The sequence below is a fragment of the Zootoca vivipara genome, chromosome 15 (genome assembly GCF_965207765.1).
Source record: "Zootoca vivipara chromosome 15, rZooViv2.hap1.1, whole genome shotgun sequence".
NCBI lineage: Eukaryota > Metazoa > Chordata > Lepidosauria > Squamata > Lacertidae > Zootoca > Zootoca vivipara.
Genome location: NC_142598.1, coordinates 28,341,299 through 28,362,703, shown reverse-complemented (window position 1 = coordinate 28,362,703; position 21,405 = coordinate 28,341,299). Strand labels below are relative to the sequence as shown.

At 44.2% G+C, this 21,405-nt stretch overlaps 1 protein-coding gene and 1 long non-coding RNA gene across 3 annotated transcripts in view; one reads left to right on the top strand and one right to left on the bottom strand.

Annotated features, from left to right (window-relative positions):
• HSDL2 (hydroxysteroid dehydrogenase like 2) overlaps positions 1 to 5,721 on the top strand; it is a 28,686-nt gene extending 22,965 nt beyond the window's left edge. Inside the window, exons 8-11 of the mRNA XM_060268913.2 lie at positions 359 to 430; positions 1,159 to 1,380; positions 2,493 to 2,621; positions 4,393 to 5,721. Of these exons, the coding sequence (XP_060124896.1) occupies positions 359 to 430; positions 1,159 to 1,380; positions 2,493 to 2,621; positions 4,393 to 4,505 (536 nt within the window). The 3' untranslated portion in view covers positions 4,506 to 5,721. The remainder of the gene's footprint in view (positions 1 to 358; positions 431 to 1,158; positions 1,381 to 2,492; positions 2,622 to 4,392) is intronic.
• A 2,849-nt stretch (positions 5,722 to 8,570) lies between these two features.
• LOC132591249 (uncharacterized) lies at positions 8,571 to 14,400 on the bottom strand. 2 transcript variants are annotated; one of them, XR_015947175.1, is made up of 4 exons: positions 14,293 to 14,400; positions 11,707 to 11,815; positions 8,884 to 8,981; positions 8,571 to 8,646 (listed from the first exon to the last, which is right to left on the bottom strand). It is a non-coding gene; the product is annotated as an uncharacterized LOC132591249 (long non-coding RNA). The 2 variants fall into 2 exon arrangements; XR_015947176.1 differs by having other exon boundaries at positions 14,275 to 14,388.
• Positions 14,401 to 21,405: the final 7,005 nt, after the last annotated feature.

Below are 21,405 nucleotides of genomic sequence, written 5' to 3'. Positions count from 1 at the left end.
GGATGGCCCTTGTGGTCTCTTCCAACTCTACGTTCTATGATTCTATGAAATTGCATTCGTATTTGCCGGTCTACAAATATATAGCCGTAAACCATGTATTTTGTGCTTGCAATAGCATGAGTGTATTAAGTGTTTCCAGATATCCCATTTATGACATAGTAAGTGTACTCTGCTATCTTACGTATAATGGAAAGTCATAAGTCTGTCTTCATGGTTGTGCTTCAGTTGTGCTAGGAAACACCAATAACTAAGGTGTGGAGATGCCCTCAGTCTTTCATTTACATCTATTTAACTGCATAGGGTTATGCTGCCATACAAAATACTGACTTTTTCATTTATTGTTTCACTCTGTTTTTAGGTCATCCTTTGCTACCAGACTTCTTCTTAGACGTGGATCCCGAAACACTAGCAATGAAAATGGAAGCACAAGGTGAGCACATAATTGCCTCCACCCCACCCAGATGTTGTTGGGCCTAAAATCGGAGGCCAGAACTAAGCCTCTTACACTCCACCTGAACAGTTTTCCCGGCTGCAGACCTTTCCGTGCCAAGCAAATAGAACAGAAGTGCCCATTGTTAATTTCAGCATTGACAGGGCTTCACGAACCACAGAGGTTGTATATTTCACTCACATTGTGTAAGATGAAAATTGCAGCCACAGCTCTACATAAAGAAAAGATAGGTGCCAATTTTTTAAAATCCATACTTTTATAACAATTTTCTTTCATTTCAAGCTTACAAATGTTCCCCTTCCCCAGTACACTTTTCTGTTTGTTTGTTTGTTTGTTTGTTTGTTTGTTTGTTTGTTTTAATTCCGAGGCACATTACAACCCTACAAAGAGGCTGGGAGGTCATATTCAACTAGACAGAGTTACTTATTTAGCATTCCCTGCAATTATAGAAATATGCAGTTAAATGTCTCTTTTCTTGAATTCCATCACATCAAGGGAAAAGCTCACTGATTGGTCATTTTTGCTGTGGAATGAACTTGAGACCTGCATATGATACATATCCCCTACCCCCGAGCTATGACACCTTCTCCAGTATTTTCCCAGCTTTAGTGCTCATGACCGCCAACCTTTTTCTCCTTGTTTGATATGAGTTACTGAGTGCACACTATGGTAACTATTGACTCCATTGGTCAATGTTCGTCCTACAGGAGCTTCTCCAACCTTCAGAGAAGGAAGAAAGCAAGACCTTCCCAAGCATGAAGGTCCTGACAAAAATAGACTTGAAGGACCTGACAGAGGAAAGCTTCATGTGCATTTTGCTGCAGAGAAATCAGTGGGGCCTGTAGCAGAAACTTTTAAAATTATAAAAGGTGCAATCACTGATGAAGTTGTAAAGGCAACTCAAGGAATTTATCGGTTTGAATTATCTGGTAAGAATCTTTATACCTAGTTAAGAGTTACTGAAGTTATGTTGGATGGGCCTAGGACAGGCATCCCCAAACTTCGGCCCTCCAGATGTTTTGGACTACAATTCCCATCTTCCCCGACCACTGGTCCTGCTAGCTAGGGATCATGGGAGTTGTAGGCCAAAACATCTGGAGGGCCGCAGTTTGGGGATGCCTGGCCTAGGATCAATCACTGCTTAGGCAAGAGGCCTGCATTCAATACTACCAGCACATGTACTTTGCAGAAAAGATGCCAAAACACCTTTATAGTGGTGGCAATTTTCAAATAATTCACACTCGGTGCTGTCTGAAATATTTTGAAAAGACAAATATGTCTTTTCATATATACTCAACACACACACACAGGTATGTTTTATTTGTGAATGTTCACATGGACACACGGAGAAAGAGGTTGGGCATCTGCATAAAAAATAGGGATGTGGTTGTTACAACAAAACAGTGATTATGCCAAAATTGAGCAAAAGTCATTTGTGATGAATGGGACAAAAGTTTTGTTTACTACCAGGTGTGCTACTGTTCTTGAAGGTACTAGCCAATCTTCTTCTCTAGTGGTTAGAATAAGCTGGGGAGCATAGTGCCGTTGTTAAGGGAAAGAAATGTCATTACAGTGGAACCTCGGGTTACGTACCGTCCTCCTTACAAACACTTTGGGTAACGAGCTCCGCTAACCCGGAAGTAGATGCTCCTGATAGCGAACTTTGCCCCGGGATGTGAGCGGAAGTCGCGTGCTGGCGGCGCGGTGGCAGCGGGAGGCCCCATTACTGAAAGCACGCCTCAGGTTAAGAACGGTTTCAGGTTAAGAATGGACCTCTGGAACGAATTAAGTTTGTAACCAGAGGTACCACTGTAAAAGGTTATAATGAAACTGATTTTAAACTTCAAAGGGTGGTATCCAACATTAGTCATACTCTGGAAAGACCCACTGAAATCATTGGACTTCCAGTTGCTGATTTCAGTGGATCATTAACTCTTGGAAAGACTTAATTGGCTCTTGCTCCTTATCGGACATGTGTTCAGCTTAGAAACGAATGTGTCTAATTTTATGTGGCATAATTTTGGCATTACTCTTGTGTTAGGTGAAGGAGGAGGAACGTGGTATATTGATCTTAAGAACAAAGGTGGCAGTGTAGGAAGCGGAGAACCACCAGGAAAAGTTGATGTGGTTATGAGCATGTCCAGCACTGACTTTGTAAAAATGTTTTCAGGTAGGTATTGGGAACAACTGTCCTTTCATTTAGCCAAATGTATTCGTGTTTAGCTATTCCATTGGACTTTTGCTAATCTTAAATGTTTCTGCTTGCATTTGTTAAATTTCCAGGAGCATGTAGAATTACATATTTCATTCCAGTTTCTTTATTCTACCCTTTGAGAAGAAACCGCTAGCAAAGTCTCCTATATGTCCAGGACCTTCTTTTCTGATTGTAGATAGGGAAGGAAGTTTATGGGAAGCGTTAGAAGTGAGCTAGCAGAGAAGAGTGTTGGTGGAAATATTCCACATCTGGGACGCCAACAAGTTCTCCACCATTTCACCACCACCATTTTACAACAAACCTGCTCCCCCCGCCCCGCGTAAAGTTAGTAGCAGATCATCAGGGCTGGTGCAATTTAATCAAATGCATGTTTACTAAGTTTCACTGAGCTCACAGGAGCTTCCTCTCATGTAAAAAGTACACAAGAATCCATGAGGTGTGGGGAGGTCTATGCAGCACAGAAAGCAGCAAGTGAGCACTTTACTCCAACCAAAGTTGGAAGTGGACTGAAGCCTTTCCTTCCTGCTTACAACTCCCAAGACAACCCACAGCCTAAACGCGAGCACTTTCTTCTCTGGTGCATATCCTACACCAGGGGTGGCCAACTCCCAAGAGACTGCGATCTACTTGCAGAGTTAAAAACTGGCAGTGATCTACCCCCTTTTGGGGGATTCAGGTCAAAGTTGTTGAGCTTCTTTTAGGGAGCAGGAAAGTCCCGATTTTGGGGGGGGGGGTGCAGAGCCTCTTTTTGGGGGAGGGGGGCTGTGATGTACCAGTGATCTACCACATCTACCGGTCTACCTGTTGGACGGGCAGTCATTGTGTAGCAGGAGGTTTGAACTGGGTCCAGGAGGTCTGAACTGGGCCATGGCACATGTGCGTTGCATACAATGTGTGACTGTCATACAGACATGATCTTGCTTCTTCACCACGCATGTGACCCTATAGTTACTTGCCTGGAATGAGAATATAGGCAACTTCCCGTTTGCACGGGGGTTACATTCCGGGTCATTGTGCACTTGCGTGAAATCGGAAACCCATTGAAAAAGCTCTGTTCCCCATTCCGTCCTTTTAGTGACATTTCAGTGACGTCTTTCTTTAAAAATAATTGTTTTTATTAACTTTTCTGCTGTTTAATATACATAATAAATGTATATCTCTCTATTTTTGTTTTACTCCACACCTCATTTTCCATGGTGGTTTTATTTCTCTCCTTCTGCTGCACCCTACCTTCTATCTCTTATACCATAAAAACAATACTATATTCTCTTTTTTTCTTCTGTTGCTCATAATTCAAATCCTGCTTGTGAATTCATCGTACAGTACCATTTCCTTAAGTAGTCCGAGAAAGGCTTCCATTCCTCCACAAACCAGACATTGTTAGGTTCTCTTGTTTTAGCTGTTAACTTTGCCATTTCAGCATAGTTCTTTTTTAAAAACAAAACTTTATTCAAACATTTCAGTGATGTCTTTATGACGTTTCTGGGTCACTTCCGGGTTCAGCGCTGTGCGAAATTGCAAACATATCGGCCATGCCTAAAACAAGAGTTACCTGTAATGTCGTACGTTTTTTATGAAAACAGGAGGTGGCAACATCACATTTAAAGCTATCCATGTCATTGTTGGTCTTAAGAGTAGAGAGGTTGCTTAACTGAAAAACATGGCAGAAACGCTGCAGTTTGCAACTTTTTGTGGTGCCTTAAACATTTTTTCTCTCTCTTTTCAGGCAAACTAAAGCCAACCCTGGCTTTCATGTCTGGAAAGCTGGCAATTAAGGGTGACATGACCTTAGCAATCAAGTTGGAAAGACTGATGGGTCAGTTTAATGCCAAACTGTGACGGTTTATGGTGTCACGTTGAACTTTCAATAAATATGCAGTTACCTTGCTGTTCAAGATAACTAATCCTTGCTCTTGTTTAAAATACTCTTAATCTATAACTTCCTGAATATATGACATTTTGTGGGAATAACTGCACCAATTTGTAACTTTGTTCACTTGGAATGAAAATCCTAGTGATTAAAGTGGGGTGTATTTCATAGGAAGTGCATCTAGATTAGCGTGGAACACGTATTCCCCCTCCCCCCAAAGAATCAATTCACCATAAATTTGCAGAAGGACATTTGCTCCTTTTGGTGACATTGTGAAACCCCATATTGGCTTAGATCATGTTGGCTTTTTCCTTTTCTGAGGTATCCATGCTCCAAACTTTCCAAGGGTTGGGTCCTCTTAAAATCCATGAACCAGTGAATACAAGTAAATTGCACTGATTTGGGGTGGCTATGAGTTAGGCCAGGCGCCCCCAAACTGCGGCCCTCCAGATGTTTTGGCCTACAACTCCCATGATCCCTAGCTAACAGGACCAGTGGTCAGGGATGATGGGAACTGTAGTCCAAAACATCTGGAGGGCGGAGGTTTGGGGGTGCCTGAGTTAGGCCTTCATTCCCCAAAAGGAAAACTTGATCCTACATCCTGTTACTTTTCGAAACCCAAAGAATACCCCATAGAATCATTTGGTATAAAAGCTCATGGACTTCAGCAGAGGACAGCAGGCTAGAATTGCCCATTAAATTACCGTATTTTTCTGTCTATAAGATGCCCCCATGTATTTTGGGGGACTCAGATTTAAGAAAATTGGGGGGAGGGGGGAGATGGCCCTGTGTACAAGACGCCCCCTAATTTTTGACATTATTTTTTACAAAAAAAAATCTAGTCCTATAAACGGAAAAATACGGTACCTCAAATACACGTCTGTCTTTTTCTTTGTCATTTACTGAACTTTTGGTTTATATGGTTTATTTTTAATGTTATTTTTTAAAATGATTTGGGTTTCAGTTACGTAATCAAATATTTTTATTTTTAAAAAGGGGGCGGATAAATGTGCCTTGCAACAGAATCCTAACTATGTCTACTCAAAAGTGCCTATAATATTACCTCAGAGAGTAGTATTTCGGAATGAAATATTTTTTTAATACAATTGCTCCTGTGAAAAACTGATCCTGCCAAACTGTATTTAGAGAGATAGTTGAAATAAAATGTATCTTTTTGTGTGACAAGTCTGTTTTGCGTACAAGTTCTCATGCTATGTGTAGTGCGAAAACAAAACAAAAAATGTTTCCTGACACTTGGGGCTGCAGCATTGGGGGGGGGGGCGTTTGTGTGGAAAAGTGGTACCTTGATTCCCGAACTTAATCTGTTCCAGAAGTCCGTTCCAAAACCAAGGCGCGCTTTCCCATAGAAAGTAATGCGAAATGGATTCCAGACTTTTAAAAACAACCCCTAAAACAGCAATTTAACATGAATTTTACTATCTAACGAGACCATTGAGCCATAAAATTAAAGCAGTAATTCAATGTACTGCAGTCGCACAATCAATCAGTAGCTGAACTGGGTTCCACGCAGTCACAAAAACAAACAAACAAAACCCTGCAATAACAAAAACGCAAAATAAATAGCAAAAACAAACAGACCTCAGTGTAACACTCAAAATGTGGCACTCAAAACGGAGCACGTTCGGCTTCCGAAAATAGTTCACAAACCGGAACACTTACTTCTGGGTTTGCAGTGTTTGGGTTCCAAGTTGTTTGAGTACCAAGGCATTTGAGAACCAAGGTTCCACTGTTCTGAAGGGTCCTGGTTTTTTCTTCTTCTTGACATAATGGACAGGTGGGTATCCTGTTTTCGGTAGAAGGGGAATGCAGGTCCTTATGCAGTCTCTGTGAAGTATGAGCAGGTGGGTGTTTTCTTCTTGCATAATCCTTGTCATTCCTCCCCCCCCCATTTTATTTATAAAACAATCCCAGCGCATAATAGAATTTTTAAAAAAGAACAACCTCTAAGCAGTTTACAAAAAGCCAGCGAAATCGCAGCATTAAAAAAAATTTCCTAAAGAGAATATCAAAGCAAAATAACAAGCAAGAATGAGCAGTCCAGAAAACAAAATAAAAATAAAATGCCACCGGGAAAGACAAACTTCGTCACTGCTTCACAAATTACCTGAGGGAAAATATTCCATAGCGTGGCTTGCTATCTCCAAGAAGACTTGCGTCTGCATTGTCACCTGCTGGTCACAGTCTCCTTCGCCTCCGGTACCTGGAGAGGCAGTCTGCTAGGTACAGTCATACCTTGGATCCCGAACGCCTTGCGAGTCAAACATTTTGGCTCCCAAACGCCGCAAACCAGTTTGCGGCCATTATTTGGAACCTCGACGTCCGACACGGCTTCCAATTGGCTGCAGGAGCTTCCTGTAGCCAACCGGAAGCCACGCCTTGGTTTCCGAACATTTTGGAAGTTGAATGGACTTCTGGAACGGATTCTGTTCGACTTCTGGGGTACCACTGTATTCTGGTCCCACGTCGTTTAGGGGTTTACGTGTCAACGAAACCTTGAACACTGCTGATAGCTAATAGGATTCTTCACAGCCCAGCTTTCTCTCTCTTCCGCCACTCATCAATCATATTCACTATCCTTGGGAATGTGCTTGTGTTTTGTGACAAAGAAAGTATACCTTACTACAGTCTCATCTAAAAAAGGGTTCATCCATACGCCTGTGCATTCGGCAGAATGAAGTGGTAGCATGAATTGGACTGCTTCAGACCGCAGGTGGTGTGTCTTTTTAAAAAGTTATTACGATTTAGACTCTGCAGCTGTGTTTCTCATCCAATGAGGCCCACCTACCCCAGGAGGTGTGTATATGAAGATTTCGGCAAGGGGCTGAGTGTTTCCCCCCAAAATATGTACAATATAAGTCAAAACTAAAGTCACAATATTTCAATCATTTAAAAAATTCAAATAAAATAATTGAGGGACCCATATTTGAGGGGGAGCGTGGGAATTTTATAATAGTTAAATGGGGGCGAGGGTTTAAAAGGTTGAGGGACACTGCTCGAGAGAGCTGCACAATGTTGCAAACTTCCCATTTGGGGCTTTGACTCAACCCACTGTTAGCTGCAGGCCCTGATTAACTAACTGACTATTAAATGGGGGGTGGGGTGGGCAAGTTTCCCACCCCTAGGTAAAGGGAAGATAAAAAGTCCACATGTTTCCAGGTTTACTGCAGAGATCTTCTCCAAGGTAATATCTTTGATGCAAAGAGAGTCCCAACTGGTAATATAGATGGATCATTTGCACACAAATTCCAAGCAATTGTGATTTGATTGGGTAAGCTTTCGAGTTCAGATCAGAAATGCTAGTGGGATTTCACAGTTGCAGAAAACTGTTTCGCCACAATTTAAACTATTTCATCTGGGAAACCTATCTGCAAATAACTGCAGGCCAGAAGCTCTCCATTGTTTTGTGGCAAAACGAACAAACAAACCTGTAGATAGTGTTTGAGATGCTACTCAATTGAAACGGTGTAATCTTGGAATTGGCGGAACTATTTCAGAAGTGTTTCTTTCTTTCTTTCTTTCTTTCTTTCTTTCTTTCTTTCTTTCTTTCTTTCTTTCTTTCTTTCTTTCTTTCTTTCTTTCTTTCTTTCTTTCTTTCTAAGATTCCCCTGAAAACCGAATGGCTGAACAGGCATCCCCAAACTGCGGCCCTCCAGATGTTTTGGCCTACAACTCCCATGATCCCTAGCTAAGAGGACCAGTGGTCAGGGATGATGGGGATTGTAGTCCAAAACATCTGGAGGGCCGAAGTTTGGGGATGCCTGGCTGAAAGCAAGGGTAGAAAATAGTTCTGGAAACGGAAATCAAGGTCGCACTTCTAAACTCAGTTACTAAGGAATATTCCCCCTGGGATACAGACTTCTGAGTAAACATGCATAGGGTTGTGATACTGAGCTCAAAGTCTGCATGTGTGCTGTCCACTTTCCTCCCTGCCCTCATTTTCTTTGGGTTCTCTCCCCCCCCCCTGTAACAGTCATACAAGCTGCAACCTCTAGTGAGAGACCACATCAAGGGAGTTGAGATGGTCATCTTAATCTTTTATTCTGGTTTTCAGCTTCCAGATCACTCTAGAGCTGTTCTTAGGCCAGATGACTGTGGGAGGAAAAGAGAAAAGGTTATGTATGGAGGGGTAATTTTGGAGAAAGAAAAGCACCAAATGAAGTGATTAAAGTGTCTGTTACATGCCCCCCCCCTGTGTGTGTGTGTGTTTCTCCCCCAACCCCCCAAAATTGCTGGTCGTCTTTTCAAGATTGCAGCCCAGACAGCTGCATTAGCTTAAAAATAAGGGGGGGGATTGGGGGGGAAGGAAGTGCACGCCATTAACGTCACCTATCATTTGAGCCATAAATTCACTGAGGCACTGTATCTCTGTTGAAGCTTCAGTACTTCAAAGTGCAGGTGTGGTTTTGCATGCGTGGTTCTCCATCCTGAAAACAAAAGCAAAGGCCTGCTGCACGTAGAAAACAAGATTAATATGCAGAAAATTTAATTTTGAGGGAAGCAATTTTTATTGATCACCCGCTCTGCAAGTAAAGCACAGCATGCCAGATGGGGGAGATGAAGTATAAACTTAGCTTGTTCTCTACAGGGCTAGTCTTTCTGTTTGCATGGAAATTCCCACCACCCACCCAAAAGCATTAAAAATAATAATACAATCCTCCCATAATACTGTCCATTGTACAATTCAGTGTTCAAATTGCAGAGATTGAGAAGATACAAAAGGCACACCCCTCTCAACTAGCTGTCATTCTTAGAGGGCATGATTTAATTGAGCCATGGGGCAGGGTGAGTCAGAGGAATGGGCCTTGTGCATAGAGACACCTTGCTATTTGGGCACCGTTATGATCTGTTGAACGGAACGTGAGTGGTGCTGTGGGTTAAACCACAGAGCCTAGGGCTTGCCGATCAGAAGGTCGGCGGTACGAATCCCCATGATGGGGCTAGCTCCCATTGTTTGGTCCCAGCTCCTGCCAACCTAGCAGTTCGAAAGCACGTCAAAGTGCAAGTAGATAAATAGGTACTGCTCCGGTGGGAAGGTAAACGGTGTTTCTGTGCGCTGCTCTGGTTTGCCAGAAGCGGCTTAGTCATGCTGGCCACATGACCTGGAAGCTGTACGCCGGCTCCCTCAGCCAGTAAAGAGAGATGAGCGCCGCAACCCCAGAGTCGTCCGCGACTGGACCTAACGGTCAGGGGTACCTTTACCTTTATGATCTGTTGAACCACCTTGGACTTCTATGACCTCAGTGCACTGCATGTGTAGACTAGGCTTGTTTTTGCTGCCCTCACAATTCCTGCTATTTTTTATCTAAAATGGGAACAAGTCCACAACCAACCTGCTCTCTCCCCCTCCTCCTTTTTCTTGGGGCTTCCAACTTTAATTGGTAGATTAATTTATTAAAGCCATTAGTGTATTAGATTGGTAGGTTCCATTTTAAAGAGGGCACATTATTTAATTGATGGGGCTTTGTGAGTTCACAATATGCTTTTTCTTAGGCTGTTTTGATTTGTTAACATTAAGAGGGCATTGAAATGAAAAGTGACTCTTTCTTTCTTTCTTTCTTTCTTTCTTTCTTTCTTTCTTTCTAATAATGCATGACAGCTTTTATTTAATTTTCAGTTAGCTCCAAAAGCTTAAAGAAATTAGAAACACATGTAACTGCAAAAGAATGATGTTCCGATTTTTTTTATTTTATTTTTGCCTGAAGGACAAATTTGTTAAACCAAACAGTACAGTGTCCCTATCAAATACACTAGGGTTGACAATATATAATCAGCGCAAATGAAACAAACCTAGTTTAGCCATGCTGGTTCAGGGTTTTGGGATTGCGCCCTAGTATAGTGGCTCACTGGAAGGACAGATCGTGAAGCTGAGGCTCCAATACTTTGGCCACCTCATGAGAAGAGAAGACTCCCTGGAAAAGACCCTGATGTTGGGAAAGATGGAGGGCACAAGGAGAAGGGGACGACAGAGGATGAGATGGTTGGACAGTGTTCTCGAAGCTACGAACATGAGTTTGACCAAACTGCGGGAGGCAGTGCAAGACAGGAGTGCCTGGCGTGCTATGGTCCATGGGGTCACGAAGAGTCGGACACGACTAAACGACTAAACAACAACAACAACATAGTGGCTAAAAGACTCAGCTATGGATTGGTGAGTTCCGAGCTCAATTTTCACTTCCAGGGCTGGATTTAGGTTTGATGAGGCCCTAAGCCACTGAAGGTAATGGGGCCCTTTATTTGTCCAGCTGTCCTTTGTCAACAACAAATTGTCGCTTTTTTTGGGGGGGGGGTGTTGAATATATGCTACAGTATTTGGTAATTTATGGACCTAATGGGTATCTAAAGCCATTTGCGCATGTTGCCATGCAACCAGTCCATGCAGAATGGAGGCACCCTATATATTGAAATGAGCAAACCAGTGATATTTTAGGGAGCAAGCTGGCAGGTGGGGTCCATTACTTACATCATAGGAGCCTACACAACACAAAACACTGTTGCTGTATGTAGGTTTTATTTTAATTTGTACTTTATATTTTGGAAATGTACATCCAGGTTTTTTCCTTTAAATTTTTTTGGGGGGCCCACTGGGCCCTAAGCTATAGTTTGTTTAGCTTATATCAGGGGTCCCCAAACTAAGCCCCAGGGGCTGGATGCGGCCCAATCACCTTCTAAATCCGGCCCACGGACGGTCCTGGAATCAGCATTTTTTACATGAGTAGAATGTGTCCTTTTATTTAAAATGCATCTCTGGGTTATTTGTGGTACATAGGAATTCGTTCATATTTTTCTTCAAAATGTAGCCCGGCCCCCCACAAGGTCTGAGGGACAGTGGACCGGCCCCCTGCTGAAAAAAGTTTACTGACCCCTGGCTTATATGTAAATCCAGCACTGGCCACTTCTGCCATTAACTCACAAGGAGACCTTAAGCAAGCCAATTCAGCTTCTCTATTTGTACTCTGAGGAATAATACTGAATTGCCTTGCAGAGTTGCTTTTGGGATTACAACTACATAATGGTTCTGAAACATTTCGAACACTTGAAAGTGCTATACAAAGACAACACATAATTACTATTTAGTAAAACTGGAGCTTCTCAGTAATAGCCAGATAATCCTTTGTAAAATGCCTTGTTCTCCTCGCCTGGCTCACTCACCATTCAAGTGGGATGATGATGGACACCCTTCAGCATTGCCCAGAAACCTCTCCAACACGCTGAGATTCTGTGGCAGATACACAGCAATTCTTAGTGCAGAAAGGATTCTCTGAAAGTTAGAAGTTTGCAAAGCAACACTGAAGAGCACCAGATTTTTATTTGTTCTCCTGGTTTCTATATTTTCATGCTACTTCCACGGCCCCATATAGGCCTGTAAAAGCCTGTGGCAATACATTTTCAAATAAAGTTGTGAAGCAGATCTCGTTCATAGGGATTATCTCTGAGCTCCAAAGAGTAGCAGTTTCCCCAGTGAATAAGCCTTTTGTAACTTACGCATGTGATGTTTATGTACTCTGAACGTTTCATGTTTGCCAGAAGAATAGCAGTGACCTTTTTCAAAGCGACACACACACAGCGCTGTATGCTCAGACTCAGACTGTGATTTTGTGTATTTCACACAGCCTAGCAACTTCCATGTTAACCGCAAGACAAAGTGCAGTCTGGTTTTGCCTTTGCGTTTTGTCCTCTGCTGGATTTATCTGCCCCCACCCCCGTCTCCCTCTTCAAAATTAAACCTGATTATGAAAGAAAATGGCACATACCAACGTGAATTTAGATGGAGGTCAGTGGAGAGATGCAGTTGGGCAGGGGGGAGAAAGGGCAAGAAGGAATAATTGCACCACCAAACTGCTTACCACCTAGGTGTGACTCCATCAAATTTATAAGAAGGAAGAGTTTCTGTTGCAACTTCTTCACTGCCTGAGCCTCCTAACTCTACCCCATACCTTTTAAATATGATTATTCTGGACCTAAGGAGACCAGTTATGGAGGGAGGAGAGCTGCCATGGAAAAATTAATCCGCTTTCACCAGAAAAATATTGTTCACAAGTGAGGGGGAAGAAGGTATTGTAATGATGAGCATGATCTAAAGTTGAACATAATATGTAGTGCTATTTTTTTTCTATGAAAAAGAGGTGCCAGAATTCACCACGGAACTTCTTCCTTGTTCTCTTAGAATGGCAATGGTGCCCACCTGAGAGGTGCCGGAACTGAGTTGAGTTCCGGCAAGTTCCGGCTGGGGAAAAAAAGCCCTAATAATATGTGAGAAGGATTGGGGGCTCAGGGACACAATTTTAGGGACAAAGGCTTCAGTCTGACTATAGCTCAGTTTGGTAGAGCATGAGATTTTTAATCTCGGGGTTGTGGGTTCGAATCGAGCCCGATGTTGGGCAAACGATTCCTGCATTGCAGGGGGTTGGACTGGCTGACTTAGTGGTTCCTTCCAGCTCTACCGTTCTATGATTCTATTAACAGAGTCTGGAATCTTCACCAGGGTTCAGTCTTTCAGGCAAAATGCAAGACGTGTGCCCTGTTTTCGAATGGAACAACCAGAGAGGGGTTACTCTGCAGTGGTGTCCCAATGATGGGACGCCCTCTCCTTTGACCGCAAATTGGTACTTGCTCATTTGAGTTCTTGGCAACAGGTGAAAACCTACCGGTATTTATTCTACCAAGCCTTTGGAGTGACTTAATTACCTTAGCCTTGTTCTGATTGCTCAGCTGCTCTTCCTGTATTATTTTATCTCTTCTTTTATCTCTGTAAATGTGATTGTATTCTTTGTGGTTTTAATATTTTGACTTTATCCCACTCCGATACCATGTATGAATAAGGGCAGGCTATTTTTTAAACAAACAAAACAAAACATACCAATAAGTTCAAAGGGCATTTGGAGAAATTAATTACGAATAGATCTCTGAATAAACCTATTGCAAACACCAGGTGTTGCTGAAAACACGTTTGAGTTATTTTCAGTAGGCTGGGTCTCTTTGAACCCACAAGAGAACATTTTATATCCTACCACTTTACGGTTCAAAATAATTCTGCTGAAGTTGCCAGTAAGGTTACACTACATTACTAACTATGGACAGAGCAGATCTGGGGAACAGCGATTACCCCCCCCCCGGTTTTCCTCATTGGCACCTATATATCTGGCTAGCTTACTAATTTAGATGTTTTTATGCATACCAAAGGCATAAATCCCTTTTCTCTCTCCAAAAAGAGGGAGGAGAGGAATGTTTGTTCTGTGTTGTTGACAATGCTATACTATAGTTGTTTAATACTTCATAGCAACTATAGTATAGCATTGTCACCAATACAGAGTGAACCTGCCTACAGCATTTCACAGATGGAAAAAGAGAAACTCATTTATGTTGCACCCCTGTTTTCACACCAAGCTATAGTGCCCAGGGCCGGTGCTAGGGTTTTTTGCACCCTAGGCAAGATCACCTTCTGGCGCCCCCCCAGCCAATCACATATCAAACACAGGGCGCCGGCCCCCCAGGGGTGCCAGCTGGGGAGACGCACGGCCCCGCCGGCGGCCTCCTCCTACGGGACTGCAGGACACAGAAGCCCTCTTTGCTTCTTCTCCCTCCCTCAAGCACTCGAGAAGGTTGCTTTGCCCGAGTCCCGGGGGGGGGGAGGGAGCTCCCCTCGCTCCAACCCCACAGCCGCCCTTGTGGGTCATTCGGCCCGGCTCCTTAATGCCACCTGGATCGTGCCCCACTCACCGGCCACGCCAAACTCACCGCAGGCGGAGACGGCGCTGTCCCGGTGCAGGCGGATGTCGGTGGTGTCGCAGATGTGCCTGGCGGGCCCCCAGCGGCGCGCCTCCTACTCAGGGCGCGCCTTCCTCCCCAACGTGGTGGGCAGCGCCATACTCTTGCCCCCCCGGCCCCATTCAAGGAGGCAGAGCGCGGAAGAGGAGCCGGCCGCCAAGGCAGTGAGCTCAGGAGACCCGGAAGCAGAAGGCATGACCCTCCCCAGGGCGGCTGCTCCAGCGCCGCGCCCCTCATCCCCCGCTCGCTCTCCTGCCGTGGCCCCGCAAGTGCCTGTTGCAGCTCAGAGCTTCTGGGTGCTGCGGCAGGCACTCTCCTGCCTGCCTGAAGCCCCGGCGGCTCGCCGTGCTGGCGGAGAGGGAAGGCACTGCCAGAGCCCTGGCTCTCCCTTCTGGGCACGGCGGGCGGGCGGGCGGCGGGCAGCAGGCTGGCCAGCGCCCCCTCCATGTTGGTGCTCTAGGCGATGGCCTAGCTCGCCTTAATGGTAGCGCCGGCCCTGATAGTGCCTGAACCTATTCCCCTGTTTGCTGAATGTACTACTACAACTATACATGCAGTATTCATTTATTCTGCTCTAGCTTGCTCTGGAGTGATTTAAAAGTGAAGTTTTGTTCTGTTTGTTAAAGATTCACTAGAACAGACTTCTCCATCCTGGTGCCCTTCAGATGCTTCATGCTGCCTGGAACTTACGGCATTTGTGCTGCAAAACATCTGAAGGGCACCAGGTTGGGGAAGGCTCTACCACAACGACATGCTTTGCTACAATATATTATCAACAGTTCAAAATGAACTGCACCAGCTGCAGCTAGTTATCGGCAGAATTTTGTGAGTTTGCTCTATCCTGCAATTTCCCACTCCTGAATTCCTGCTTATCTAGGAGAATTTCCAAAACATAAGTCTGAAACTGGAAGATGGGCAATTTGCTACAACTTTCTGTTCCTTCTGTCCACTGGGATCTTTCCCTCCCCCTTCTGTTACTCATATGCCTTGATAAATCAATGTATGTATGCTTGAATTGAGATTATTTTTGCACAATGCATTATTGATCTTCACAAGTGCATGGCTACCACAGGAGAAAAACAACCGAAGAAACCAAAAGCTGTAGCCAACTGTGTATGCTTGAATTCCAGGATTAAATTCAGAATTGCAGGAACACCCTATGCAAAAGAATCTTGATAGAATTGTTATTTCCATGTGATTTTAAAAAAATGTTGGTAATTTAAAGGAAGAAAAAGGCACTGAATTGAAGTGGTGAGAGCTTCGGCAAACTTCATTTGAATAGCACCTTGGAAATTTGAATAGCACTAGTTCTGTTTATGAAAGCAAAACAGATAAAGATCTGGTGATAAATTTAAGATTTGTTCAGAAACAACATTAGCTACTGCTTACCGTATGAAAGGACAGTCACTTCATAGTCCCTAGGCTGCAATCCTGACCTCATTGACCTGGAAATAGGCCTCATTGAATTCAATAGGACTTCTTATAAAGTAGAAAGGATTAGGATTGCACCGTTAATGCATATGTGCAAGGGACAAGGGACATCTGTTCTCTTTGGCCTCTCCTAACAAAGAGTATGGAACGATGCCCCTGAAAGACTGTTGTATAACTATGTTACAAGAGCCACAGATTGTCTAGGGTTTTCCCCGTACAGTTAATCCCATACTGATTACAATTGTACAGTACTTTTTAAATGATCGTGGGTTGTTGCTTCTGTATTCCCCCCCCCTCTGTGTATGTTCAATTTTTATTGAATTTTTTGTTCCATTTTTGTTCAGTTTTTATTGAACTTACCTTCTCACTGGAACACCCTATGGAACGCCCTCCCATCAGATGTCAAAGAGATAAACAACTATCTGACGTTTAGAAGACATCTGAAGGCAGCCCTCTTTAGGGAAGTTTTTAATGACTGGTGTTTTAATGTATTTTTAATCTTTGTTGGAAGCCGCCCAGAGTGGCTGGGGAAACCAAGCCAGATGGGCGGGGTACAGACTTCTTCTTCTTCTTCTTCTTCTTCTTCTTCTTCTTCTTCTTCTTCTTCTTCTTCTTCTTCTTCTTCTTCTTCTTCTTCTTCCTCTTCCTCTTCCTCTTCCTCTTCTTCTTCCTCTTCTTCCTCTTCTTCCTCTTCTTCCTCTTCTTCCTCTTCTTCTTTAATACTATCAACCTGGACCCTAAAGTATGGAAGTATGGTATCATTTTTAGTGACACAGTTACAGATCTCAGGAAGATGCTAGTCTATTCAGGTTTAGTGAACCTGGCACAACAGCAGTCTTGAGGAATTGGACAGAAAATGGATTTCGGCCAAGTGAATAATAAAGGGTTTGTGAACAGGACTATATTTGCCCTAATACATACAGAAGCATATTGCTTCAAAAGTAATTAAAGATGTAAAAATCTAAGATGTTGCATAGCTAAAATAATACTGTACTGTATACTGAAAAGTGAAGATTAGATTTTATGTCCTTTGGTTTTGCAATGTATCCAGAAGATACACTGCGTTATCCTCGGATAAATAAAAAATGCCTTTCCATATATTGTTGTTAATTCCATTCAAGCACCTACTCTCTAATTAGGTCACCTGCTTACTGGGTTTATTCATCTTTTATAATTATGAGAAGAAATTCTTACTTGCTATTGTGGCTAAAATTAGTTAGATGCACAACCTATTTATGGCCTTATCACATGAGCTGCCATATGGGCTTAAGAAATCTGTAGGTCGAGAAAGCAAAGTCTCTATCGTGTTCTGCTTTCTACAGCGAAGAGCCATTTCCACAAACCACCTCCGCTACCACTTCATCACACAGGGCCAGTTTCTCTGTTGCACAATCCTCTGCATAATTAGTTCGAAATAACATGGTGTTCAGTACCGCTAATTCCCAGGTAAGTGTTACACAGCATTAGGCAACTATAACATAATTTCTTCTTCCAACTAGAATCATTATACAAGCACGTAGCTCTGAACGTCTTATGCAAGACATATATGCCTTGTCTTGGCACTGAAATGAACCTATTCTGATTTTGCTTGCATCTATGATACTTTTGCTTGTGTTACTCTGCAAGTAGAGCTGATGATGGATGAGCTTTTTCCTGTTCAGGAAACACTGATATAACACAAGGGGTGTGGTGGGGACCCATCTGAAGCAAAGAACAGCATCTCTGGTACTTTAATTAATTGTTTATGCTGCTTTCCCCCTGGAGAGATGCTAACTCTCTGGAGGAAATCCCAGTGTAGCCTTCATTTGTATTTAGGGATATTGCAGAATCCAAAATTAATTTTTTTAAAAAAATCTTTTTGAACCTTGCCACTTCATGCCCTATATCAGGCACGTCCAACTCCCTAGAGCAGGCATCCCCAAACTCTGCCCTCCAGATGTTTTGGGACTACAACTCCCATCATCCCTAGCTAACAGGACCAGTGGTCAGGGATGGTGGGAGACTGCAATCTACTCCCAGTATAAAACAACTGGCAGTGATCTACCCATTGTCATTGGAGGGGGGAAGGTCAGAGTTGTTGAGGTTTTTTTTTGGTGGGGAGGTCAGAGTTGTTGAGCTGCTTTAGGGGGGAGGTGAGGGTTGTTGAGCTTTTTTAAGGGAGGTAATAAAACACTCTTAAAACTACAATAGGAAGCAGGTGGCGCTGTGGGTTAAACCACAGTGCCTACAGCTTGCTGATCAGAAGGCCGGCGGTTCGAATCCCTACGACGGGGTGAGCTCCCGTTGCTCGGTCCCAGCTCCTGCCAACCTAGCAGTTTGAAAGCACATCAAAGTGCAAGTAGATAAATAGGGACCACTCCAAGCGGGAAGGTAAACGGCATTTCCGTGCACTGCTCTGGTTCGCCAGAAGCGGCTTAGTCATGCTGGCCACATGACCCGGAAGCTGTACGCCGGCTCCCTTGGCCAATAATGTGAGATGATCACTGCAACGCCAGAGTCGGTCACGACTGGACCTAATGGTAAGGGGTCCCTTTACCTTTACCTTTAAAACTACAATGCCACTAACAAGCGGACCCAGCGATACAGAAGAGTTTAGTATCACAAAAGACCACCCATTTCACACAAAAGGCGGACAGAACGAGGGCAGCGGGGGCTGGAGACTTTCAGTGCGATCCACCGGTTGGACATCGCTGCCCTATATAGTTTCCTGCAATAAAGGGGTTGATTGTTCTGCGGTATTTCAGCTGCTTTCCCCTTATGGGCTCAAGTGTTTGTGGCTTATTACAATCCTTGTTATAAACACTACACATCCATCGATGGCTGCAGGGAAGAGATGCTCCTTAGATCCTCGGCGGGGAAGAAAATGATTATTTCCCCTTCCACCACTGCTCTGGTCCCCCATTAATTATTGCACCCCCAAAATCAATTTGCATTTTTAAAATATAAATTGCAAAGATGCAGTTAATACCACATTGTAATAAAATTGTAGCATGCACACACTTAGCAGACACGCACTCCACAGAAAACCAATTCTTCACACTTCAAAATTCAGCAAATATCCCGGGGAAAAACTGCACTTTATTTTAGCACACAGAACAATCCCAAAAGCCAACCTGGCTCTCCTAATTAATGACTCTAAATATTTCCCCTGCAGAAGGAAATATCTTGGAGAAACCTTTCCCCATAGTTCTTTTCACTTACAAATCATTCAATTCCTGTGACCTGGATTCAAGAACTAAAGTTATTTACCATCTCAAAAGAACGGCTAGACTGCCCAGGCTATGCAGTCAGTAAAACATTATCAGGGATATTGGGAGATAGGAGAGAAGCAGAACTCTCAAATTTCTGTTGTGGACTGCCTCTTTCTGTGATGTATAAAAGGTAAAGGGACCCCTGACCATTAGGTCCAGTCGTGACCTACTCTAGGGTTGCGGCGCTCATCTCGCTTTATTGGCCGAGGGAGCCAGCGTACAGCTTCCAGGTCATGTACCCAGCATGACTAAGCCACTTCTGGTGAACCAGAGCAGCGCACGGAAACGCCATTTACCTTCCCACCAGAGCGGTACCTATTTATCTACTTGCACTTTGACATGCTTTCGAACTGCTAGGTATAGAAAATGCTTTTTAGGTAGTCTTTGCCTAGGGGCCAGGCAATTTCTAAAGTCTTTAAAAGTTCTTGCACACCTTTGTTCTGGGTCCTCACCTCCTTTGGGGGGGGGCTCTCCTGCAACAGAAAAATAAAGATTGTTTGTTTCCCTGGATCCTGCTGCCACATTCTTCTCTGACCAATAACTGACTGGGGGGACGGGACACTTGAGTCCTTTGATGGGGAGTTGGGCTGCAAAAGCCAACCCCAGTTTTCCCCACAACAATGTACAGTTGGGCCCTTAGATGCATGCTGCGAAGCGTGGAGAGAGTCTGACGCTATGGAAATCTCCTGCAATTTCCACGGGCTCCAGCAAGCTGCAGCCGTGCCTCAGAAAACACTCCCCCCTGATCTAGAGAAACAACTGGGTTGGGGGCGGAGGATGACATGACCCCAGCGCGTCACTTCGGCTCTCTCTCTCTCTCTCCTCCGCCACACTTTTCCTAGTTCCCAAACAACAACAATGCAAACCTCCCACCAACAAGGCAAGCGAGAGATCTGTCGATTTAGTGATTGAAAATATCCCCCCTGCTGCTGCTTTCTGTGCTACTTCTGCACACAGAGAGCTCGGAGAGAGCTCTTCCCCTGCTCCTTCCCGGAAGGCGGACATTTGCTTCGACATTGTATTGAACGTGCTGCTTATTGCCCCGCCATTGAATAACACGCTCCCTCCCTCTCCTCCATCTTCCTCCCTCTCCCCTTCAGGGAGATTAGGCGCCCCTCTCTGCGCTATGAGAAGGGGGGAGACGACGCTCCCCGGAAAGCAACGATAATAAAGGCGAACTGTTGTTGTGCAATATTACAGATCTTCACAGTCGGTCCCTTGAAACTGCGAACACTTATTTTGGCAATGTTTGTTACGTTGTTTGGACTCCGCTGGCCATTGACCAGGATATTCTATGAAATAAACGCCGAAGAAGAATCCAAAATGAAGGAAACGAGGAAAAGATGATGAGGAGAGCGCCGGTTCTGGACTCACTCTCTCTCTGAATGATCCTTGTCTTTTAACATATATGCCGTGTTATATGTGCCTGGGAAGCGGAAGGTACCCCACCCCCCGCCCCGGTGCTGACACGTATTATTTTGCAGTGCTCACGTTCTCAAAGCAGTGCTTTGGGATTCGCGACACGTCTAGCCTGCCTTTATTTAGCCACGCATCTCTGCGCAAATCAACGCCTTAAAAAAAAAGAAAAAAGAATCGCTTGCGGGGTTTCTGCCGTTTTTAATAGGATGCGAAAATTTGTCGAGACCGGTGACAGGGGGGTCTTTTGCCGTTATGGCAGAACTAGTTATGGCAACGGTGTTGTTTCATCTCTTCCCCGCTTCCCCCTCAGCAGGGGAAAAACGTGGTGGGTGGGTGGGGGGCACGGCTACAGCACACCCATACACATTCATAAAATGCTTTGAAAATGCGCGCACTGGCTTTCTTTTGCGTATCTCTTTATGGGGATATATATTATATACGGTATATATTACATGCCCGGCGTCTATGTATTGATCCGACAGATGTTGCATATTACACCGTATGCACTGTGAGTGTATCGACTGACTGTACTCCTATAGATGGCTGTATACTAGAGTGGCTGGAGAAACCCAGCCAGATGGGCGGGGTAATAATAATAATAATAATAATAATAATAATAATAATAATAGGGTTTTGGCACACAAATGCCCCGAATATAGTACGGGTGGCGGCGATGCCTCCTCCGCCTCTCCTATACAGTACAGTCAGTATATCCATCATCATCTCATTGTAGCTGAGGGTTTGAGGCAGGGATATAGCATGGAGGTCTCCGCCTGTGTTTCTGTGTGTTGGGGCAGCGGGAGGCGGCGGCGGCAGGGGCTGGCGACGCGTGTGTAGCCGGGCTGGGTGTGTGTGACTTCCTGTGGTATATTTATGGCCAGGGCTTCGATTTCCGGTAGCTGATACGAGCCCTCTCTCCTCGCACGGAGCGTTTAATAATATCGCTGAGGGGGAAGGCGGAGGAAAAGCTTTCTGCACACAC